This window comes from Tauraco erythrolophus, chromosome 2 (genome assembly GCF_009769465.1).
Source record: "Tauraco erythrolophus isolate bTauEry1 chromosome 2, bTauEry1.pri, whole genome shotgun sequence".
NCBI classification, from domain to species: Eukaryota; Metazoa; Chordata; class Aves; order Musophagiformes; family Musophagidae; genus Tauraco; species Tauraco erythrolophus.
Genome location: NC_141466.1, coordinates 25,334,414 through 25,360,084, shown reverse-complemented (window position 1 = coordinate 25,360,084; position 25,671 = coordinate 25,334,414). Strand labels below are relative to the sequence as shown.

The 25,671-nt window shown below is 39.7% G+C and overlaps 1 protein-coding gene across 1 annotated transcript; it reads right to left on the bottom strand.

Annotated features, from left to right (window-relative positions):
* MCHR2 (melanin concentrating hormone receptor 2) lies at positions 1-25,160 on the bottom strand. The gene is made up of 6 exons (XM_086608160.1): positions 24,979-25,160; positions 16,311-16,520; positions 6,018-6,212; position 5,971; positions 2,189-2,307; positions 1-325 (listed from the first exon to the last, which is right to left on the bottom strand). The coding sequence occupies exons 1-6, from the start codon at positions 25,158-25,160 to the stop codon at positions 1-3; spliced, it is 1,032 nt and encodes a 343-aa protein (XP_086464286.1).
* Positions 25,161-25,671: the final 511 nt, after the last annotated feature.

The following is a 25,671-nucleotide window of genomic DNA, read 5'->3' as shown; positions in this document are numbered from 1 at the left end:
TCAAAAACTGGACTTGAAGGTGTTTTCAACGATGTTGACAGCCTGTTCTGCCATCCTGACTTCCACGTTTGTGCACTGCCGGAGATGCTTCTGGAAGTTCCCACTAAGTAGGATGTAGAGAAATGGATTAATGCTACTGCTGGCATAGCTGAAGCAGATGGAGATGTAGTAGCTCATGTAGAAGGTCAGGGTTGGCTGAGAAACCTGAAGGTTCATGAGCTGGATCATGTGGAATGGGGCAGTGCTTATCACAAACACACTGACCAGAGTGAGCACCATCTTAGTGAGCCTCATGACTCTTTGCCTCGGGATACTGGTGGTGTAACTGCAAAACAAAGAAGGATCCATTGCATGGAAAGTCAAGACTTTATTTTTTTTGCACATTACCATTTCTTCTGCTTAGGCTGAATTTGATCCCATGCCACACACTTACAGGAGCCACTGAGAACCGTTTACATATATTTCATGAAATACAGCATCCAATAAAAGATGGAGATTCTCCTTAGCCCTCCTTTTGTTGCTAATGTATTTATATAAACATTTTTTATTGTCTTTTACAGCAGTAGCCAGATTAAGTTCTAGTTGGGCTTTGGCCCTTCTACTCTCCCTGCATAACCTCACGACATCTGTGTAGTCCTCCTGAGTGGCCTGCTCCTTCTTCCAGAGAACATAAACTCTCTTTTTTCTCCTGAATTCCAGCCAAAGCTCTCTGTTCAGCCAGGTTAGTCTTCTTCCCCGCCAGCTCATCTTTCAACACATGGGGACGGCCTGCTCCTGTGCCTTTAAGTTTTCCTTCTTGAACAATGTCCAGCCTTCCTGGACTCCTTCACCCTTCAGCACTGCCTCCTAAAAGACTCTGTCAACCAGGCTCCTAAACAGTCCAAAGTCTGTCCTCTGCAAGTCCCAGGTAGTAGTTCTGCTCCTTACTTGTTACTTACCTGTTGCAATGTAACAGTTCTCCCTCCTTACTTCTCCAGAATCAAAAACTCTATCATTTTGTCATCACTATGCTCAAGATGGCCTCCAACCATCACATCACCCACAAGTCCTTCTCTGTTCACAAATAACAGGTCGAGCAGGGTCCTTCTCTAGTTGGCTCACTCACCAGCTGTGTCAGGAAGTTGTCTTCTACATACTCCAGGAACCTCCTGGACTGTTTCCTTACTGCTGTATTGTATTTCCAGCAGACATCTGGTAAATTGAAGTGCCCCCATGAGAACAAGGGTTAACTATTGTGAGACTTCTCCCAGCTGCTTATAGAATATTCTGTCTGCTACTTCATCCTGCTTGAGTGGTCTGTAACAGACTCCCACCATGATATCTGCTTTGTTGGCCTTCCCCTGATTCTTACCCATGAACACTCATCCCTATCACCACCATCATTGAGCTGTAGACAGTCAAATCACTCCCTAACATACAGGGCTACCCCACCGACTCCCCTTCCTTGTCTGTCCCTTCTGAAAAGCTTATAGCCATCCATGGCAGCACTCCAGTTGTGCCAGTCATCCCACCATGCTTCTGTGACAACAACTATATCACGGTTTTCCTACTGCATGATGACTTCCAACTCCTTCTGTTTGTTACTCATGCCACATGCATTGGTGTGGGTGCACTTCACTTGGGCTATTGATCCTGTCAACTTTGTGGGAGGAGAATCCCTAATTCCTACGTGACCGTTCTCAGATGCTTCCATGGTTTCTAACACATAAATAACCCTTGCATCTTTGCTGACACATAGATCTCCATCCTTTACCTTCTCTGAGGTGGCAGACCAAAGGACCTCACTAGCACACCATCTCTCAAACATTGGTGTGCTGCCTCCAGGCTTATCTCTAGCGAGATATAATGCCTAAACTGAGAGCTTGAAGCCATGAGACCTCAACGGGCAGGTGCTCTCCTGCATCCAGAAGTGTAGGGTTGGGTCATGACTTTTTGTTGTCCTCAGATAAGGACTTCAGTCATGACTTTCTCCTCAGTGTTTCCTTCTAGCTAGGTTATCTCAGTCCTTCTCTTGAATCCCCACACTAGTCTGTTTCCTGGGAACCTAATGCAGTGTCTGAAGCACTGAAAGTTACATGATGCAGTGCCTGAATGTTGTATTAGGACTAATCCTTTGGCCAGTTACATATAAAGCTTTGCAGTATGAGCAGAACATCTGATATAGGAAGAAACACGAATAATACTTTACCTTCCTGCTTTCTTGTTTTGCTGATACATCCCCCATATATAACGTAAAATTAAAATATAGCAAATAAATATCAATGGTAAAGGAAAAAAGAAAGTTGTTATAGTGAGATAAAGTGTATACTGTAAAACAAAATGCAAAAAGAACAAACAAGGTGATTATACAAAGACCATCTCAAAAATGCAAAAACATATAAATGACATTTTTATAAAGTTGTCTCTGATTTGAGATTCTTGATTAGAGAAACATGAAGCCTGTTTTGGGTAGCAGCAAGTACCTAGAACTGCAAGTACTTTTAAGTATTAAAGTCTGTGTTCAACTCTTCTAGGAATACTGTTGACTACAAGAAGATAACCACAAATTGTATCTCTCAACTTTCCAAATTCTGTACATGTGCACTTTTTCCAGCATCTGCATAATTAGTGAAAATTCTTGCAAACATTTATGCAGGACACAGTCTGGTTAGTTCCCTGATATTTTGCTAGTCTGATAGTAGACTGGTGATGACCACCTTCTGACCACAGTTTTTTCAACCATTCTTACACTGTTAGTGTAATCTAATCCACATAATCTTTCCTAGTTGGTTTGCTGGTATTTTGTTACAATTCAAGTTATTTTGTTTCTATTTATTTCATATCAACTGAAGAATTTCCATCAAAGAAGGAAATTAGAATGTTTTGTTATAATTTGTTCCTGGCGAATAGACATAGAGTTTTTCTTCTTACCTTACAGATCGAGAGTTTAATAATTTGTTAAACTTTATAGTTATAGAAGTACCTTGTTTTTTACTCTATCTACCAGAGTTTCCTTTTACTTCTGATTTTTCTGTGTTAAAACCTCTAATGCGGAATTAAACAAGCCTCTGACAATTGGTCATGCCATCTGAGAGAGGATGGACTAGACTGAATTCCCCAAATCCTTTCAACCTTGTTTTTCTCTTATTTTCTCTGATTTCTTTCAGGCTATTGGAGGTCTCATGTCCATCACAAGTTCTTGAGAACAATCAGTCATGTTTCAGGGATCGTTTTTACTAATGTCTTCAGTCTTCAGCAGTAAATTTCATCAAGATTTGTTGAAATTAAAATATTTAACTTCTGTACTGTTACACATTTTTTCTCTTTTTCTGGTGCTCTGGAGTTAGAATTAATTCCATTAAAAATCTGGTTGCAATTTAATTGGAGGGAGGAAGAGGAAGGGAGATTCCAGTGAGGAATTATAATATTAATTCTGGTGAGGAATTATAATATTAATTAATATTATAAGGGTGACAAAACTGGTCAAGGGGCTGGAAAATAAAACTTATGAGGAGCGGCTAAGGGAATTGGGGCTGTTTAGCCTGGAGAAGAGGAGGCTGAGGGGAGACCTGATTACGGCCTACAAATACTTGAGAAGGGATGGTGGGGAGGTGGGGGAAGGGCTCTTTACATTAGTGATGGGTGATAGAACAAGAGGAAATGGGTATAAGCTTAGTCAGGGGAGATTCAGGTTGGATGTTAGGAAGTATTTCTTCTCTGAAAGGGTTGTCAGCCACTGGAATAGGCTGCCCAGGGAGGTGGTTGAGTCCCCATCCCTGGATGTGTTTAAGAATAGGGTGGATGAGCTACTTGAGGATATGGTTTAATGGGGATTAGGGATGGTTGGACTCGATGATCTCTAAGGTCTTTTCCAACCTAGAAATCTATGAAATCTATGAAATCTATGATTGGAACAAAAAAGACTTAAATACACTCTTTGGAGCCTTGTCTACATCAACAAGTAGTACGAATGAGTAGTGAAAATCTGTAGAGTGAAGTACTTGGTGCTTAGGACATGACACATTATACCCATGTTAGGGGTTTAACTTTGAATTTTCTCTAATTGGATCCTATGGATTGAGGACTGAGTACACAACAGTGATTGGACTCCTTTCATTGAGTTCCCAGAGCACTTTTTCCAGTTTGATTTCACCTGAAAAGCATATAGATCATGTGGTCAGAGACTGCTGAATAATGTGAACTCAAGCGTGGTAATTAGAGACAATTGGGATACTAAAAAAAATACTTTCCTTACCCAAATAAACATGCTAGCTGTCGTGGTTTTAGGCCGATCTGGCAACTAAACTCCACGCAGCCAGTCTCTCACTCCAGTAAAGTGGAGAGGAGAAAAATATAATAAAAGGACTGAGGGTCGAGACAAGAATAGAGGGAGCACCCACCGACCATGGTCCCGGGCAAAAGCGACTCGGCTTTCTTAAAACAAAACAATTTATTAACAGGTACTTAAAGAATAAAGACAGGCAAAACCAGTTACTTAAAAGGATAAAGAGAAAACAAGGCCAGATCTTAAAAATGACACCTTCCTTCCCACCACCCCTTTCCTTTTCCTCCCGGCTCTACCTCCTCCCCCCAGAGGCGCAGGGGGTAGGGACTGGGGGAGTGCAGGTCAGTTCATCCTGTGTTGTTACTGCCGCTTCTCCCTTAAAGGAGAAGGAGTCCTTACACCCTTTTCCCTTGCTCCAGCGGATCCCCTACTCACGAGGAAAAATTCACAAACTTCTCCAGCATGACTCCTACCCACAGGATGCAATCCTTCCCCATCGGATTGCCTCAGTGCAGGCTTTACCACAGTCTCGGATTCTTAGGGAGTTGTAGCCACTCACTCTGGCGTGGGTCGTCACGCAGACTCCAGATGCCTCTCTGCCTTGTCGTGCATCCCAACACGACCATCCTCAGGCTCAGGCATCTTCTCCCCACGGGCTGCGAGTGGGTCTCTGCTCCACCAAGGCCGTCCTGGTTGCAGGGGGGCCGCCTGCCCTCTCACCACCAGCTGTAGGGGAAACTCAGCTCTGGCACAACTCCTCCCGCTCCATCCTCACTGACCTGGTGTCGATGCGGCCGTTTCTCTCAGTTCTCAGTCCTCTCCAGATGAACTCAGCCCAGTGGGCACTCCGGGAGTGGGGCGCTCCCTGAGTTCCCCAGCCGGCTCCACTGCCGCCCTCCTCGGTGGGTGGCACCGGCCCGACGCAGGCAGCTGCCCGGCTGGGAGCCAGGGAGTGGGGGCAGTGCCCTCCTCCCTTCTCTCCTCGCTCTTGGGCAAAGCACCTTTTCCGGTTCCTTTGTCCTGACTTAAATAGGGCAATTCACAGAGGCATCGATTGGCTCAAGCCCGAGGGGGATGGGAATCCAATCTGGTGGCCAGAACCAGGTCTAACCCCGTTCCAAAACCAGAGAGGTCACAGGAAGCAAAGCCCCTCTCCTGGCACCAGAATCTCCCCCCCACATCAAACCACGACAATAGCATAAAACCACTGAGCATCAGACAAAATTTGTCTCTGTAATGTAAGGTTTTTAAAATTTTCTTTTATGTCCCTTGCTAGTCATCACTCAACAAGCTAGCTCAAATTCTACAAATAGGCAGTAGTCTGCTTGGCCATGAGACGCTGAAAAGTCAAGTATGCAATTTGAGGGGTGCTTGACTTCTTTTGTGATCTATATCTTCCAAATATGACAGCCTGCGAGGTCAGAAAGGGCAATGAGATCTCATTTGTGAACAACAGTTACCTAAATGAAGCAAGAGAAGATAAGTAGAAACAGAAATCCTTCACTGTTACTTTTGCTATGTGGGAGCTGTCTTGCTGAACTTGACTACGCTGGGGCTGCCTCTATATCACCAATACAATCTGAGATGCAATGATTTGAACAATACAAGCTTCAGCATTTAATTCCATTCCATCCATCCATTCATCCATCCATCCATTCATTCATCTGTCTGTCTGTCAGGGATGTGAAAGACAAAATGGGTGGTACCCTCAACACTAGCTGAAGACATGATCCCCTGAGCTTTGAAAGCTTACCAGAGAACATCACCAGGCGAAGTCAGATCAAAAGCACAACTTTCCAAACCATCTTTGAACTTTATTACTTTTGAGTAGAGCCACACAGGGAACATCAGAACAAACGATGCCACCCATAAACACAAATTAATTCCAATTGTCTTTGATCTTGTTCTCAGGTGGGTTAGGCGAAATGGCTGGACAAGAGCAAGGTACCTGTAAAAGCAGGTAACATAGCAATATAATAGAAAAACAATAAAATATTTAGGTTAATATAAAAATTCTAAGAATAGCCATCTCAAGGGAAGGAAATTGCATTTTTTAAAAGTTGTCTAGTACAACATGCCAGAATGGCTTTTATTCAAGAAATTCTCTTAACATTCAACTAGTGTTGTTACAACTGATCATGCTTTTGGTCACAACACTATTTAACTAATATGATAAGAGTTTTTAATAAATTATAGTAGATTAGCATGTAGGAGACAGAATTTAAAAACTCAGACATACAGGAAGCAAGTAGAGACAAAATCTGAGACGAAGTTATTTCTGGAAAAGGACTGGAGATAATTTAACACTGGCAAGACTGATATTTTGAAAAAAATAGAACTTTCTGATATGTTTTAGTTCTAGGAGTGCTCAAGGCCGTTATAGTCGTAATTTAAATGTTTAGCCTCTACATAACTGAAGATACAACTGAAAGACTTCACTACCTTAGAGCTAACCTTCAGATAGCAGCAGCTTATGATACAAAACAAATTCAACTTCTTTTTCATGACCCTCATATTTTTTAAAATATTGGGGTGAACTTTAATCTATTAGATAAGAATGGATTAAAGTGGGCAATCTTTGAGCTGAAAGTAGAATATTAAATGCAACAATTCACATGCCATAAAAAAGAAGTGTAAATTACAGTGGGGTGCATTTTCCTTCTGTTTTTTTTGTTTGTTTGTTTTCAGGAGCAGGATAGTGTCCTGGTCTTGTCTGGGACAGAGTTAGTCTTTCTTTTTAGCAACTAGAAGAGCTCTGTGTTTTGGATTTGGTATGGGATTTGTTATAAGAATGTTGATAGTGCACTGATGCTTGGCACAACTGCAGATGTTTGTTGGCACTGAGATATCAAAGACTTTTCAGCTTCCCGTGTTTTTGCCAGTGTGCAGGAGCACAACAGTCTGGGAGGGAGCACAGCTGGGACAAAGGGTTCACAACTCCCCTTATGATTTGAACATAGACTTAGGATTTAGGGCTAAATTGGCCAATGGAGTATTCTATATCATGCAGCGTCATGCCCAGTATATAGATGAGGGTTGACCAGGCAGAAGAGCTCTTGCTCTTCCAGGAATTCTCTTCCGAGGGCTCTCTCTCTCAGACTGTCAGAGTTCTATCTCTCTCTCACTCTCTTTCCGGGCCTCTCATTTGTCTGGGATTGCGGTGTCAGGACTTGCCTGTTTCAGGATCACTCGCTGGGACAGGACAGGCATTGGTGACCAGGTGGTGAGCAATTACACTGTGCATCACTTTTTTGCATATATTATTATCATTATATATATATTCATATATTATTATAACTATTTTATCATTGTTACTTTTGATTTTATATTATTATTATTATAAAATTGTTCTTATCTCAACCCACGAGTCTCCTTCCTTTTTCCCCTTTAATTCTCTTCCTTATTCTCTAGGGATGGGAGAGGGTGAGTGAGCAGCTGCATGGCATTTGGTTGCTGGCTGGGTTAAACCACAACAGGTTGGTACAAAGTCCTCTGCATTTGGTACACATTTTCATTTCCAGATGAGGTTGGACTGACCACAGATTCGCAGCTTAACAACTCGTTTAGGAAGAATAGCATCAGATCATCTTAGAATAAATTCAACAAAGGTAAAGAAACCTGACAACTAATTTCTTCCTTTGTCTTTCCATTCTTTGTACACTCAGAATCTGGCATACTGGGACCAGCCATAGGCCTGGCCAAAAGGTACTAAGTGCAGACAGTATGCAATGAAGGCTGAAAATTTCCATTGCCCTGGGTCTTGTTACTGTTTTGTGGCTGTCAAACTCACTGTGCTCTGTAAAGCAGTTTGAGGGAAGATGCAGACCTGCACTGTGATGGCTTTGAGGTGATATAACTGCATAAGACAACCGGAGACCAGCACCAAGCGATCTCGTTTTGGTGCTCCACAGTCAAGATAGGGCAGGGATCTCCGCTAGGGTTCTCATCACACAGCTTAAGGATATGATCAGTTATGGTCCGCTCTGATATGTGATGAGAATTCTACCACTGAGGTCCTATTTCTGCTACAGTGCCAACTGTACCCATTGCCACCCAGCCTGTGGGTGACTGGAGGCTTTTGCTTCTGTCTTGGCCTCAAGTCTAGCAATTCACTCCATATGACAGGGAAAAGAGCAGGTGGAAGAATCCAACCTCTGGCAGCAGAAGCTGGTAGGTGGGTAAGGAACCATTATGCTGAAGAGAAATGGGTGAGATGAAACTTACGGAGAAAACTCAGTGTATCTATTTATCAATTCATAAATTGATAACAAGTGATACAGCTAAATTAAAACTACTGAATGTCAAAGTTTTGCACAAAAAAAGAAGAGAGGAAGCTTTGGGGCATTTTTGTTTTTTGGTAGAAAACATCTGTTTTATGACCAGCCTCTACAAAATGGGTAAAAAAAATAATTCTGTCCTTTTCAACTATATAACACATGCCTTTTTTCATGCATAATGCTGGAATAGTTTAGGTAGTAGCAGTTTAGTACTCTCGTGAGAGTTGGATTGACTCAGTTGCTTTTAAAAAGACTGATAACTCTGAATCATAGTCGCAGAAATCTTTTGAAACTGTGATTTTCTGAAATTAACTGAAAATGATTTACCAGCTGCTATGAGAAAGACAAATTACATAGGAATTTAAAAAAATACTTGAAAATAATTTTCTAAATGATTTGCTATTAGCAGCGTCTCTGCCAAATTCCATCATGTTGACTTCATGTCAGAGTATCTAAAATTGATATAATTTGAAAGGACAAAAAAGCAGAAAAAAAATAACAGTCTAACAAAACAAGACAGTTCAAGCCAGTGTAATATGGATGTTAAGATGGCTTCTGGTACTGCCTGAGAAGGCACCCTTTTTCTAAGGAGTTATCATCTACACATGGAATCGCACAGCACTTGTGCTCAGCTAATTAAGAAAGCTGATTTGGAAAGTACATCATTCTTGCAGAAGACTATTTTCCCCCAAAGAGTAGTATTTTTGGTGTGTTCTGAACAAGTCTGTTCAGTCTTGCTTGAGTGTGAAAGAGATTTCTTTCATTATTCAGGCTTTGCAACAACAAAGTTTTTTTCACTAAATAAGGTTAAAGAAATGGCTATTTTTGCTAGAATCAGCAAAAGACTTTTCTGGCATATGATATCTTAAAAAGCTATGTCTAATTTCATGCAGTTATTCTCAGTCCTCGTGATGGTGACAGAAAGAACAGAAATCCTCTACATTTGCAATAGTAGAACTCCTTTGTTCCATTCTTGGTATAGGCACCTCTCCTATTTCACTGGTTGCCTCATGGAAATAGCTTCTGACACTGATATTGCTTACACAATCGCTGTAATAGAGAGTAATTTACAGGCTTCTCAAGTTCTTAAAACTTGTGATCACTCCTGCTTTACACAAAATTTGACCTCTTAGTCTCCATGTAAGCACAGTATATTATGTATGCTTTGAGCTTGCTTTAATTTTTCGAGTGGCACAAACAACATCTCCATGTAAAGTAAGGGAGCAATACCACAACTTTCTGAAATCGGCAGCAGAGATGTTTCCAAAACAATGAATACTGAAGAAAGTTACAATAGACATTACAAAAAAATACCAGCTAATAAACTGTGAATTAAAGGAAATATTTGTGGGAAAATAAAAGTGTGTAAGATGGAAATAGGGCATGTAGGGGAAACATAGAAAAGTGATATTAGTAGTTGACACGGAGCAAGAAGTACAATTAACCAGGCATTCCTCTCCTGCAGGCTGCAAAGAAGGCGACAGGGCATGATTTTCCATCCTTTGCTGTGCTCTCCACAGACCCTGCGAATCAGCTGTTAGACATGCCTGCTGCCTGCTGATAATGAGAGACTCAACTTTATCTTGAGCCTACAATTCGGTGATACAAAAACACGAAAACACCTTAATGCTTTCATATGCTTTTCCTTAGAAGGAAGGTTTCAGTGAGATCTCCCCTTTGTTTCAAGCTGCTTAAGCTCACGAGATACCTAACCACAAAAACATTAGTTATTTCTTACTAGCTTTTTCATTAAGAACTGTGTACTGCACAAAGGTTTTTAAGACAGGTTCACGTACACAGAGATTTATTACCAGGGTAGTGGCAAATAGTTACTTTAAGGGAAAAATCAGAGTGAAAAGAACAAGTGTGGAAAGGTAAAGATGTCCTGAGTGGCCAGCTGGAAAGAAAAGCAATAGAGGGCCTCCAGACAAACATCCTTCTCTAGCTATCTTCTCAGTGCCATATGTGGTTCCCGCACAATGCCTTTCTCCACAGTATCGAAACAGTTTTCATCAGGACTCATTTCTGACCAGTTCCTCCTGCCTATGATGCTGTTGGTGTTGCTGAGAGCACGCTTTGCCGAAGCTGTGCACTGACTTGCTGTTAAGTTTGAGGCATGCATGGTTTTGAGTCCATTAACATCAACCAGAAATTTTGACCACAGGGTGGGAAAAGGGAGGGTAAGAGGGGGTGATTCTCACGCTGGTGGCAGCCACTTCCCATGAGAACCCACCATAACAACACGGTTGGGTTTGCAGGTGCAGGGCCGGGAGGATAACAGCGCAAGATCCACAGCGTGGGAACAAGGGGAAAGCGTTGCCCTGGAGGCTCTGGGAAAGGCTGCTGCAGCGGCTTGGGTGACCGGGCACTGAGCTGCCAGCAGAAAGCCAGCTACAGAGCTTCAGAGAGAGGGCTGTTAGAAATGTAAAAGGTTGAGGCTCTTAAGGCACCATGTGACATGTGGCTTAACGGATGATATTGCCTTTGCTTAAAGAACCAGAGCCCAGCGCAGCTCAGGACTGATCAACAGTGAATGTAACTCATTTTGATAGCAGCTGCAGTTTAGTCGTTATCAGAAAAATGCAGTTTGTAGCAAAGCTAACTGCGTCAGTGAGCACTGAAGATCATGAAGAGAAGGAATGACATGCGCAAAGGAACTCCCTTAGCCAGAGATGGGTACTGAATCCACGTCTTCCAGCTCTCGAGGTGCCTATGGGCTGGCTGATTCTGGTTCCTTCTGCTTCCTGAACACACAGCTGAGTTTTCATAGGATTTTCACAAAAGTAAAGGGCAGGTTACTAATGGTACAGATGGGGTGCTAAAATCTGGCTCGTACATATGTGTATTTCCCAATGTATTGTAAAACGACTTTTCATGCTTTCTGGATCAATATTTTGCTGGACATATTCATATACTAATAGGTGACTTTAAAGCATAATTTCCCTGAGTTTCAAATTCTCATTTTTAATATTTGTCTGAACAAAAGGAAAAAAATCATTTAATGAACTTAAAGATGAAAAGGAAATCGTTAGACCGAATGGAATGAAAACATCACCAGGAATTCAATTCAATGTAAATGTAAATTATTCTTTTTCTTGATAGAACTCAAACTTATTCCAGCCTGATGATATTCTAACTATCTCTTCCCCAGACAATAAGAAAAATTAATCTCACCCTAAATACTTATGAAGCAGCTTTTGTCTCCATTTTTTTGCAGTGGTGGGCTGCTATTGGTTGTTTCAGTTTGGTTGTTGCCAATTGTGTGATGATAAGTTTGTGAAATGAAACATGAGTGCTGCATTTGGGAAAACACGCTGGTTTGAAAATTCGGGGTAATTTCCACTTCAAACAGAGAGTGGAACTTGAAGGCAGACATGTGCCCTCATCTGACAGAGTAATTATCAGTAATGAGAGTCTTTTGTTGGGAAAAGTCTGAAGAATACTTACCTGAAACAAACAATAATGGGAGCATCTGAGCTGTGTCTCTGACACAGAGAGTTGGAGGAGAAGGCAGTGATGGAGCCTGCAGAACTCTCAAAAAGTACAAGGCACCAGGTATGTGGTATCTGTTACCCATGTCTATTACTGCATTTCTTTTTGCCTTTCTATTGAACTTGCTGTTACAATGCTGTCTGGAGGAACATCTATAAGACCAACCATCACCAAAGGTACATGGTATGATTGTGAAGGCAAAGGTGACACTTTGAAAGAGAAAGTATTTCATGGAAGCCTGTGCTCCTAGTTAATGTTGTAGCTAATTGTATGTCATGTCTGATTTCTAGCAAAGTCATAAACATGTGATCATACTTCTGTCGTGCATATAGGCCAAGGTTAGGTGAAATGTGTCTTAGAGCTTGAATTTTTCCTCGCTTTTTTTCTTCCTGCCTCTAGATGTATTTTAACCTATCATATTTGACAACCTATGGTCTAAATTGTTACTATGTGTTGCATATTGACACTATTAGTATCATTAATATCACTGATTAGCATCAATTATCCAGTTAATGTTAATTATTATTTTGTTCTCTGTATTGGCTTAAAATGTACTGCTGTTAACGATTGTTCCAACAGGCAGAAAAGTGACTATGCTCAACATCAAATGATGGGCTGCTCAGAAGATTGAGCTTTTAAAAGGCTTTTACCTTTTCCTCTAGCTGAGGTGTTTGTGACTGCATGAGAAATGAAACAAGAGCGACAGAAAAAGGAGTGTGAGAAATGAGTAAATGGATTAGTCCATGGCAAATCAGGTGATTCTGGTTTGAAATAACTGAAAGTCTATAACTTTTATAGAGTAATGGCACCACCTTACCAGTGATACTGTCTTGGTAAATATTTCTTAGAGCAACGTTACAACAATGGGCAAACCAGGAACACATTTTCTCATGCCTGTCAGTCTTGGTTGCTGCAAATGCTTGGAACACCTGCCTGTTTCTTCTCAGCTGTCACGGGGCTGCTTACTCCAGATTTATCTTCCCAGCTTCACCTCCCCATTTATGTGTCTGAAGCCTTAAGAGGATAGGCTAAATAAATGTTTAGGCAGCCCTCAAAATTGACCAGTACCCTATGTAACCGACTTGAGAAACTTTCAGGGAGCTTTTCCCATGCACAGAGATACTTTGCAAATAGAATATTCACGAAAAACAATTATTTATTGGCTATTAAAATAGACAACAGGCAGCAGACAGCTAAGACTAGCAAGCTCCTAGGCTAAGCGTTAATACCCTTACTACCCTGGTACGGCACCCTTGAGTCTTTGCTGTACAATTGTCAATGGGAGTGAAGGGACATCTTCAGTCTCCCTGATTCTCGTTAGTATTTTATACATCCTCGTGCCAGTGTTTCTCTTCTTGAACCTCTGAGTTGCCAACTGTCTCCACTTCAACTATCTTATCTCTGGCTGCAGTCTTACCTTTGTTAGCACTCATGGTTCTAATCTAGGTACTTTTGCACAGCTTAGCATCTGGCAATTTTCTTAGGAGAAAATTATATACAGCTGTGCCATACCAAAAGTATGCCTTGGCTCACAGACAACTGAACCCCTATCGAGAGGATTACATCTTTTTTTATAACCAAAGTTTGCAGAAAAAGTAGTCAGAAGCAGGTGCACTCTGTAAGAAGGGACCCAAACAGTGGCATTTTCCTATGACATGCTCCAGTGGAGTCATGCTACAAGGAAGGAGGTGTGCCTCAGAGCCTCCTGCCACAGAATGAAAGTCCAGCATAGGTTTTACCAGCTGCACCTTTTATGCCATTAAAGAATAAGGAATGATGTGGCTTCTGAATCTGCATTAATTGTTTTGAACATGTAGGTCTTGGCTCTTTTCTTAAAATGTTGTAGGCCAAAAAGTTCCTTTGTCATTGCAAACAAGTCACAGACATTGCTAATTGTACATTCCAAGTAACAACGTTAGTGCAGGATGTCATACCAGAGCTCACTGTCTCTCCTGTCTCACCAGAGACTTCAGTGTAAGAGTATGTTAATACTTGGGATTGAGGAAATGCTGTCTGCAGTATACACAGTTCTGATTTTGCTTAGGCAAGCGATATTTTCATTGAACAGTAAAATTTACTTTTGATGTACATGAGGGTAAATTATATTAGGATTGTTGTCTATGTGTGCATATATGCATCCTCATCCAGAGAACAGGTGGTGTGGGTTGCTTCTTCGGAAGCTTTCTTTAAACTGATAGGCAAAAGTTCTGCTGTCAAAGTTTCATTCAGGTATAATTTTTGTAATATTGGCCTGTGGTATAAACAGAAATCTGTGTTAAAAAATGTGTTTAATGTCAGTTTAGAAAACTTTCTCATAAATTTTAATATTCATACTCAACTTGCATAGTTTTTACAGCTTTCCTTAATGTTTTTTATTTCATATTAAAGTGAGTAATGAAAAGCAAACTTTTATACATTGTACCCCTCATAAACTGACCCCTAAAGCTCCTTGGAGAGAACAGATGATTTTGCCACTTCTTAAAAGCTTATAAAGAAGTTTGATTTGCAAAAAGAAATGCTGAAATAGTAAAGTCTCCGTTGGACTATTACATGACATAGTTCACTCCTATTACGAAGCAGAGGATTTATGGGAATAAATAAATTATCCAGCAATATGACAGATATTAATTTGCGTGTGGTAATCATTTTATTCAGCTCAGACTTCTGAAAATGTCTTCCCAGGTCTTATCTGCTCCTCTCTCCCTTTAAAAGTGCTTTTATTTTTCAGAAATGTGAAAGAACATGAAGCTACCCAATGCTGCATTAGCCATAACATTTACAAAAGTATAAGAATGTTTCTTGCTTTTATTGTAAGTTCGGGATGATTTTACAGTCAAATGAAAACTGTTGAACTCTGCTGATTTTTTGCAAAATAGCTGATGCAATCTTTTTGCTTAATGAAAGCTCCTGGCGGGATTCAGAGGTGTTTTTCTGAAACTATCAAACATTAGACAGTTTAGGAGTTTGTTATCTGAAAACCTTTTGTCTCTCTTTGCTATAGTGTCATAATCGGTATTAGCAGTGTTATTACAAATGAGAGAAAAGTAATCTGAGGAGCTTTGCCTAGACAAGTGTATTTGAGATGGAAAAACTTGCCTCGAAATAAAAAAGAAAGCACAGGCTTACCCTCAGTAATTCAGAAGAAAATCTCAAATGTCTATTTTAAGACATGTCTTTACTTGGGACATAAACTATTTTTTAGACCAAGCTTTCCTCATTAGAATGCTATGTCTTTTCCTGCCTTAATACTTAGTGTCTTTTGCATAAAATCTTTTTTTGTCTAAACAGATTAAAGATACTGCTATGAGTAAATACTTTAGGAATATAGGAAAGGACTGTCATTTGTCACATTACCCATATAAGAATAGAGTTTTTAAAACTGAACTTCAAAGGAATCAATAACTTCCTGGCTCTATTTTACTGCATGACAACCAAATAAGACTTGCAAATGTCATGCATCAGTGTAGCCTCTTTGTGATAACCATACTTCAATCAACTTCAAAATTATTAAAACTCTCAATTTTCTACTTTCTGCTTTCTGTTTTCCGACAATTTTCCTCTTCCTCTCTGTAGCGGCTACATTCCCTTTCCAAGGAAGCAAGCTGTCTTGTATGCTACAAGTTCAACAACAACCACCCTTCCCATTGGTTCTGTTTATTTATCCCAGGTCAAAATTGTCTATTGAATGTCTTGTTAATGATTGATTAGTGCTTCATGCTATGCAGGAAAGTGTCTTTTTGTTTTCCTCCATGCTCTCTCTGACATGTGAAGTAAGGCCTCTTTGGTCCAAAGCAGACTTTTCTTTCCTGAATTTGATCCCTTTTTACTTAAGATAAAGAATATACAGAAGCTCTTTTGAAATAGCTAAAATTCTTTTTGTACTCTTACTGCATTTTAATAAAGATTTTAAAAAATTACAGAGAGAGTAGGTTTCTGCAGTCTACTTGGAAGTTGATTTTTATCTTAAACAAGAACTAAACCAATTCTAGTTTTAGTGACATTAAGCCTTTACTAGACACTGCATCTCTAAAGATAAGCCCCAGAACAGTAGTACAGATGGTGACTAGGATCCTTTAAGGCCTTGTTCATAGCATGAGGATAAGGTGAGTCTTAAAATACTTCTGCCACCTCCACATGAGAAAAAGATTCCAGTAGCTTTCAAAAAATCAATAACCATAACTGATGGCATTTCTCATTCTTGAATTACTACAGCTTTGCATAAACACAATAAGGTATTATTATCCTTGGGTACAGAATGAAAATCTGAAAGCACATACCTGTCCGAACTCATTGCAGTCATAATGGCACTGCATGTAAACTGGTTGCATATGTGCAGGGAGGCAATGATGGTGCAAAGAGGGCTGCCAAAAACCCACTCGCCTCCATGTGCCCATTGGTGAATGAGAAAGGGCATGCCGATGATATGAACCAAATCTGCTATAGCCAGATTGCAGATGTATATATCTGGGACAGTTTTCTTCTGAGTTCTGAAATAAATTGGAAGACATGGAGATGATTACTTGATATAGTTACTGTATTGTTTTCCAAATATACTGTTGATAGAGCAGACTTCAAAATGGAACTGCACACAAAGAAGTACACCATCAGATCCACTATTTTAAAGTTTAGATATTTCAAACTAAACATTTTAGACTCAACAAAAATATATTGTTCATAATTTTACTTTCCAGTGAGGTTGAATGGGCTATTTGATTTATTAACATCAGCACAATTATCCATATTCTTCCTAGAAAACTAGAAAGTGTTCAAAATAAATACGGGTCTGATGGACACAGGAACTCTAGAAATATCAGCCTAGCCTAAATAGAAGGAGACATCAGAGCCTTTCTGTGATTCCTAACCCAAGGCTGAATCTTGCTTAAAGACACAGACAGGAGGTTCTCAAGTGCTCAAGGTACCAAGGGAATTGGTGAAAGAGGAATAAGCCTAAGGTGGGGGGGGGGGGGGGGGGGGGGGGGGAAGCAATCAAATATTTAAAGATAATCTCATGAAGTTTATACATACATAAGGAACACAACTGAGTTAAAACTGTATGCACAGTCTTCATCTAAGTGCTGAGAGTTTGGATTTGCCAGTTTCATCGTGTTTATATTGCATAGCTTTTGTGCAATATATACACTTTCCTAGATTCCTTTACCAAAAATGTAATCCTTGTCATAGTACATCCCCTGATTTAGGCTTGAAGGAATGTTACACATGCAGTTGAAAGAATTCCTGATTTTGAATTGTCTTTTTCTATAAAAATCAAGGAAAGAAGCATAAAGTATCTTTGAATAGCATTGATATTTTAAAAATATTTTTCAATTATAGGACTTTATTAAAAAAGTCCTTATCCACAGTCTCCATATAGAAATCACCTTACCTAAATTCATTTACAAATTAGATGTCTATTCTAAGCTACTTGTCTAGGCTCCTTCTCAATATCTCTAACAATTTTTTTTTCCTCAGTCTACTGAAAAGTACCAGTTTATTCGCCATACTTAATGGAAGACACAGAATAACTTACAGCCGGGAGAACTCCACCTGACTGCCCACGAAGCACATTCAGAAGCCAACTCTATGACAATCCTTCCTAAAATGACCTGTGTGCAAAGAGTTCCTAATTACATATTTTTCATGTTGCCTTCACTGCATACTGCAAGCTATGAAATAACTGTGTTTCCAGAGAAACAAATTTAAGCTAGAGAGAATGAGCCAACAATAGTATTTTTTTTCAAACATTTTTAATAAATTATGAAGTATGATTCACTGTCATCTGGTTATGATGCTGAAACCAAAGCCAGACATCTATAAAGTATATCTGCTGGCACTAATGACTGGAGCTTGTGGAGAGAATGACGCATATGTGGTCTTTTTCCTCCAGTGCTTTCTGAACTTTGAAGGATACAAAATCTCCAGGAAAAGAAGAGCTCCAAACTGTGTTTCCTGCAAGGCATCAAATGGTACAGTTATGCTCAAACACACAGGTTTCAAAGCATCTGAAAACTGCCTGTACATGTCATTTCATGAAAAAGTTAAAATGGTCTTTTTCTACTTTATTTCATTCATATTAACAGGATAAATCATACTAAATTAGAAATTGCTTTTGGTCTCAGAATGAGAATCTCAAATTATAAACTTGCTCACTTGATGCTAAATTTAATCAACAAAGAATATACGTGGAACAGCTGTCCCATGGTTGATGTAAAGGGAAATGTTGTAATAACCACTGTCTCAAGCTTTATACCGAGGTTCAGAAAATGATGCCTTTTTAGATCAGTGTCCAGAGGCCAGGATATGTATTTTCATGCCTTTTTTCATATAGTTTCCTGTGGTGGCTCAGAGCCACAATATTTAAATGGTAACTTACATAGTAAGCTTTATAGTCTCAAATAATTTTGACCACATTTTATAGTTTATAACTTTTAATATTTTATTAATATGGTGCTTTCCTTTGCTAAAAATATAATTTAAAAAAAAACCAGTAACACAACAACAGGAAAATAATAGTGATAGCTTCAATTTCAAGTTTCTTTTTTTTTTGCCCTTCCAGTATTTTTTACCCTCTCACTACAGATTTGAAAGCTTCTCAGCAGTTTCTCAAGCCACAGATATTAGCTACTCAATTCATCCTTCCACCCATACCAGGTTAATTTCCATCTCTGAAACACCATATGAAAAATATGCGAAAGCAGAATTGCTGTTCTACAAAACCTGTGAATATGTCGAATTTGTGACTAGTCCTACCTTCTCTTCAATTCTACTTCTACAGATTAAACTCATTAAAAATGGATTTGAATGATCTCAATCCATCAAAACAAGAAGTGTTGAGCAGACACAACAATGTGATAATCCATATACTGGCTGTCACTTCAGTAACAACTTCGAGGAACATGACAAGTGCATTATGCATTGTCATCAGTCGTTATTTATCCCCTCTGACTGGATTATGTGCTGTCATCAGTATTTGTTTATACCCTCCTGTTCAGAGAGTTTTCATTAACTAAAAGCTTAAGTGTTAATTTTGATGTGATCTTTCAGATCAAAGACAAGATGGTTTATAAGTATCACACATTTAAAAACACAAGCACATACCCTTTCTTCTAACAGGAAAGGTGAAAATGGCATCCCTTATGGGCTAGGTGTGCAATGGCAAGTTGCACCAGCTTTAAGGTCATCCTCCCACCCAGGAGTGTCCTCCCTTACAAAATCTAAATATTCTCAGTGAAACAGCTGGACTTGGAGAAAGTTTTTTTAAATTTCCAGCTCTGATGTTAGCCATTGTCCACTTCCCTTCTGCTCTCATACTTGGAGTTTACACAGCTCCTCAGTCCCTGAGAAGAACAGGTCCAACAGCAGCAGTTCTATACCAGCTTAACCCTATCTTGTAGCCCTTTTGTGCTGGTAAGCATGTACTGTGCACCCACTTGGATCATTTCGGTGCATGCTGTTTTTCCCTAGTGGCTGAAAAAACATCTCAATAATTTATCAGGAAAGACTTGTACTATCTTTTCTCCTTTTAGTTGAGGGCTGGATTCTTCTATCAATTTGAAATTTAGACCTCTAATGTCTCCAAGTGATCTTGGCTCCCATAATCACTGCAGAGAAACAGAACTCTGGGGGAAATTTGTCCTATCTTAGATGGATGGGTATACGACAAAGAAGATATGCATTACTCTTAATAGTACCTCTTCATGGAGAGACTCAGATGACTGATTTGGGTAATGAAAGTTAGGCTTAGGCTGGAAAAAATTTGCTCACATCTATAAAACTGGGTAAAGCCTGTAAAACCTTGTAAGAACTAGATCTTGCTCAGTACCAGTTGTAAAAAACTTCACAAAGAAATGGCAGCCACTTCTGTTCTACATTTCTGCCTCTATATCTTCCCTCATTTAACTATATCTAGAGATGAATACTTCCAAGTAATTCAACTATCTGATTTGTTGTTGGATAACAACATTATCTAATGTTTAGCATTAGATTATCGATAGCTACAGAAGTTTGTCCAAGATATTCTGGTCCAAAAATACATTACTGTTTAACTGAATCTCACAGTCAAGCCAGATAACATCACCTAGAGGCATGTATCAGTTGCTGTGCTGAATGTGATCATGGGAAGTTCCACATTTTTAAAATTAGCTTTTTTTATTTCTGAAACAGGCTTAAAACAGAATCATAGAAATCAGAGTAAATTCACAGCATCCTGTCTCAGTGCAGACACACTTAGCTTTCCCGTCTTAGCAAGGAATAAAGAACAGAACAGCTGGGAAATGTTGTAGGGCACTGGGTATGTGTTTAACATGTTGGGGTTTTTTTTGCCAGATTTAGGAAAAGCAGGAACTTAAGATTGGAAGAGATAACCCTTGTCACAGAACTGAGTCATTGACTGTCACAGGCAACAAGATCAAAAAAGATGTCCACACAATAGAGTAATTTCATCTCAAAAACTATCATTTTACTTCCACTACTCTTACTGAAGGCTATCACAGGACATCATTGCTCGAGAAGTTAAAAATCACCTTCCAGTTATCAGCCTTTAATAGCTCCTGACTGGGGTCTACACAGTTGCTCTTGTACCAGTTTTGACCTTTAGTTTAAACAGTCCTTTACCCTTTCTGCTGTGTTTGATCCTGATTTGTAGAGACCCAGTACACAGTTCTCAGCCTTTTTTTTAAAAAAAAACACCACCAAATTTAGGTGCATTTTCATAGTTCTCCATTCTTCTGGCTTTAGTAGCGGTTCTTTTCTGTACTTGTTTCAATCTGAATATCTTCTTTTGCCTGGAAATAGCTGCTGAGAGTTGTATTTCAGGCCTTATTATGAGCCTGGAGAATGACATTAGCGTTTCCCTCTGCCTGGGAAGGCAGAGCTTTACATGTATTACAGCTGTGTGTGCTTCTCATGCAGCTTTAGTCTATTGACAGCCCACAGCAGTCCCGGGAGTTTTTCTTTTCTTTTTTTTTTTTTTTTTGTAACTGACAGCAATGCTTCCTATTTATAAAGAAATTATAAGAAAAAAATTTATATCATAGAATAATAATAATAATAGAATGGTTAGGGTTGGAAGGGACCTCAAAGATCATCCAGTTCCAAACCCCCTGCCATGGGCAGGGACACCTTCCACTATACCAGATTGCCCAAAGCCTCATCCAACCTGGCCTTCAACACTTCCAGGGATGGGGCAGCCACAACTTCTCTGGGCAACCTGTTCCAGTGCTTCAACACCCTCTGAGTGAAAAATTTCTTCCTTATATCCAATCAAAATCTCCCCTCTTTCACTTTAAATCCATTGCCCCTTGTCCTATCACTACACGCCCTTGTAAAAAGTCCCTCTCCAGCTTTCCTGTAGGCCCCCTTTAAGTACTGGAAAGCTGCTATAAGATCACCCTGGAGCCTTCTCTTCTCGAGGCTGAACAGCCCCAACTCTCTCAGCCTGTCTTCATAGCAGAGGTGTTCCAGCCCTCGAATCATCTTCGTGGCCCTCCTCTGGACCCACCCCAGCAGCTCCAGGTCCTTATGTTGGGGACTCCAGAGCTGCATGCAGTATTGCAGGTGGGGTCTCATGAGAGCAGAGGGGCAGAATCACCTCCCTCAACCTGCTGGCCACGCTTCTTTTGATGCAGCCCAGGATATGGTTGGCTTTCTGGGCTGCCAGTGCACATTGCCGGCTCATGTTGAGCTTCTTATCCACCAGCGCTCCCAAGTCCTTTTCCTCAGGGCTGCTCTCAATGGCTCTCATTATGGCTTTGTGCTTTATACTATTAAATTTTGCTGCATTTCTATTGCTCTAGTCCCTCCTCTATTCTTTATCTGGATCTTTTTGTGTGACAGTCTTATTCTCTTTCACATCAGCCACATCTCCCCAGCATATGTCATTAGGAATACTATTGACACACTCCTGCACTTTGCCTCAAGTCTCTGAGGAAAAATATGAAATCTGGCTGGCCCCATGATCAGTCTCTGAAAGTTCCACGTTAACCTGTTTCTCCTGAAAATCTTTTCAGAAAACATGTTTCTTACCAACATTGTCTAGTACCATTCACACTTTAGCTAATTTTTTCCTCATGTTATAATTGTTGAACTCATTAGATTTTTCTTTAGCTTCCTTCAGGAAGTTGTTCCTTCAACAACTTCCAACAGGATAACATATAAACTCTGATAATATAAATTCTCTAATCTGGATAGGCTAGCTGTATATAACGGTTTCAAAAATTTTCTTCTGGTGACTACATTCAGTTGCAAATACACTTTCTCTCGCCGAAGTTTCAGAATGTAAGTAATAAGTTGCAACACTTATTTGCAATCTCTGTTTGAGGAAATGCTGTTTTACCACCTGCTATTAGTTACGTTATGAAAAATAAAGTTAATCTGCAAAGCTTTACTTACAGATAATTGAAATTGTATTTGATTCTCTTTTCTCTAACATACTCTTCCTTAAAAATACAGAGTCAGATTAATGCCACTAATTAGGGTGATCTGGATCATGTTTTCCCTCAACACACAAAACCATAGCTATTCTCCCACTAGCTGGTCCACCAAAGTCAGTAGGTTCACATAAAATGCTTGTTAGCAGAACTGCAGTTCTGGGGACCAGTTTTTCTAGGTTGCTGGGGTGAAGATTATTGGGTACTTCTGGCTGACATCGAACTCTTGCAGCATTTTCTCCACCATTTTCTTTCTAACTAAATAGCAACGTATCTCAATATACTTTATTGTTCCCTAGGGATTAAACTCATTCACACAAGGAGGGCCAGCCAAAGGTCATTTAGTTACTAATTTTTAAATTAAATCTCAGTGCAGATACATATATTATGTGTAACTTTCACTAGGACTTTTAGTTATTTTCTCCCAGTAAGTTGCAACTATTTTCAAATTCTTTTCCTGTGCATAAATTTGAATGCAACTACAATTTAAAATATATTCTTTTTTTCCAAGTCATTGTCTGTGTCTTTTCCCTTGGCCTCTTATATTTTTTTTTTAAGATAGACAAAGGCTCTTCACCAAGGACAAAAATAATGTTTTTCCTTCTCAGTTTTCTTCCATTCTGTTATTTTAGAGATTCTACAACTATTTTTAGAAAATTAATGATTTCTTTTTTCTGGTCTATTAACTGTGAGGAGAAAGACTTGGGGGTGTTAGTTGATGAGAATCTCAATATGGGCTAGCAATGTGCGCTCACAGCCCAGAAAGCCAACCGTATCCTGGGCTGCATCCACAGAAATGTGGCCAGCAGGTCGAGGGAGGTGATTCTGTCCCTCTATTCTACTCTTGTGAGACCTCACCTGGAATACTGTGTTAAGCTCTGGGGCCCCCAACATAAGAAATACATGGAGCTGTTGGAGTGGGTCCAGAGGAAAGCCACGGAGATGATCCGAAGGCTGGAGCACCTCTCCTGTGAACACAGGCTGAGAAAATTGAGATTATGCAGCCTGGAGAAGAGAAGGCTCCAGGGAGACCTTCTAGCAGCCTTCCAGTAACTAAAAGGGGCCTACAGGAAAGCTGGAGAGGGACTTTTTGCAAGAGCATGTAGTGATAGGACAAGGGGCAATGGATTTAAACTGAAAGAGGTTAGATTTAGATTAGATCTAAGGCAGAAATTCTTCCTTCTGAGGGTGGTGAAGAACTGGAACAGGTTACCCAGAGAAGTTGTGGCTGCCCCATTCCTGGAAGTGTTGAAGGCCAGGTTGGATGAGGCTTTGGGCAACCTGGTGTAGTGGAAGGTGTCCCTGACTGTGCCAGGTGTTGGAACTAATGATCTTTAAGATCCCTTCCAACCCAAACCATTCTATGATTCTATGATACATTCAAAAAGTCATGTTGTCATTACGTTCACGTCAGACATACTTTTTCTACATTTCTTCTTTTCTGCATTCAGATTATGAGCTACAATATTCTTGAGTGTCCCAGGCATTGGATTTCTGGTAGTTTCAAGGGAAGTTTACTAAAACTCAGGGGCTGATATACACTTAGTCCTCAGTTGGCCTTTAGTAATCTTTCCTTTAAAAACACAGTATGTAGGGCTGGAGTCCATCTATTAATCCTTGTAGAGTGTGAAATATATTAGCCTTACACTGTCGCAAATCTTTTGTGTTAAATTTATGATGAAGATAAAAGCCACTTTTTCAAGACACATGCTTATGGATTTAGAGTTTTTGGTAGCATCAACCGCTTGACAGCAAACTCTTTATTATATGGAAAGAGAAATTTCTTGTTAAAATTAAGAGACTAGAAGATATTTTGTTGCATGAAGGATGGCTGGGTCAGATTTTATGACCCAGAAAACTTTAGCAACTTCATCAGTTTCACTTTCTCAGAATACAACAAAGATATTTTATGGTATTAATTCCTGTCATGTGAGAATCCTTGACTGGCACTAAACCCCTTGTTTCCAGAAGTAAGGTGATGCTGGAAAAAAGCAATGAGTTCTAGGAAGCTGCTGTAAACGGCAAAAGTTAGATAGAGCTCTTATTAAAATAATCTGAGGCAGAAGCGCGGCTTTCAAAGGCGGAAAAAGACTATATTTCAAATGATTTAAAAAGCGATTTGTAGAACATTATAGTGTCTGGCCATATGGCACCGGTTGTGGCTAGAACGTAACTAAAGTTTAAAGTTCATTGTAGCTTTTACGTGTGCTAGTGGGAAGATTACTGCCAGTTATAACGGAAGCCAGGGAATAAGGCATGTACTTTAGTTTCCTTGAATATATTTGAAGTCAATCATGCACTTGAGTGCTTTCTTATAACAGAAAAGGCTAAGCAGGCATACATTACCACTATCTCTAGTCATGATTTAATTTTTTTTTTAATGAGAAGTAAATGTCAATGACTAAATGAAACATGAAAAACTCACTGTCCTTGTATTTGCTGGGCAATTCACTTCCTTAGTGTAGTCATAATTTATTTTTTCAGCAATAAATCTTATCACAAAATGTATTAAATTGCATACCTTATAATTATGAATGCAATGAGAATATTTCCAACTAAGCCTGTTGAACAGATAATCCCAATCAGAGAGGGAAGGATGATTGTCTCTGCAGCACCAATTACCCGATAATTGTGCCATCCAGTCCAAGATCTGTTGAATAAGCCTGGTGCACTGTTCTGACAGGAAGACTGAAATTCACTCATTCTTCAGTGATTTTAGAACTTAGTTCTGTAGAAGAAAGAGGAAGTAAATTATTTGTGGACTAATCATTTGAATATCATTAGTTAAGTCTGATATCAAAGTGTACATTACTGTTTAATGACCATCTGAATTTCGTAAAAACTCTTCACTAAAGATTTTGTACATTCAGGATTTGACATAAAGGAACTGAATGTTGTTGTTTTCAAAATGAAATCTGTGATGTAATAACTTCATTATAATTTAAACAATTTTGTAATAATCCAAGACATACTATTTTAGAATCACAGTGTTTATTATGCTCTCAGAAAGCCCACTGTCCACTTTTTCTCTTGGATAGGATGGTCCCAGTAGACAAGAAGTTGAACACAAGCAATCAATGTGCCCTTGCAGCAAAGAAGATCAATAGCATCCAGTCCTGCACAAAGCAGAGCATTACCAGCAGGACAACAGAGATGATTCTTCCCCTCTACTTAGCCCTGGTGACACACCTGCAGTGCTGGATCCAGGTCCGGA

What these genes read in the sequence shown, in the direction of transcription:
- MCHR2 (XM_086608160.1), bottom strand. Translation starts at nt 25,160, where the DNA reads ATGAGTGAATTTCAGTCTTCCTGTCAGAACAGTGCACCAGGCTTATTC. An exon ending in ATTGCATTCATAATTATAAG is followed by an intron (nt 16,521 to 24,978) that starts GTATGCAATTTA and finishes AATTTATTTCAG; the next exon opens with AACTCAGAAGAAAACTGTCC. An exon ending in ACTGCAATGAGTTCGGACAG is followed by an intron (nt 6,213 to 16,310) that starts GTATGTGCTTTC and finishes CTGCTTTTACAG; the next exon opens with GTACCTTGCTCTTGTCCAGC.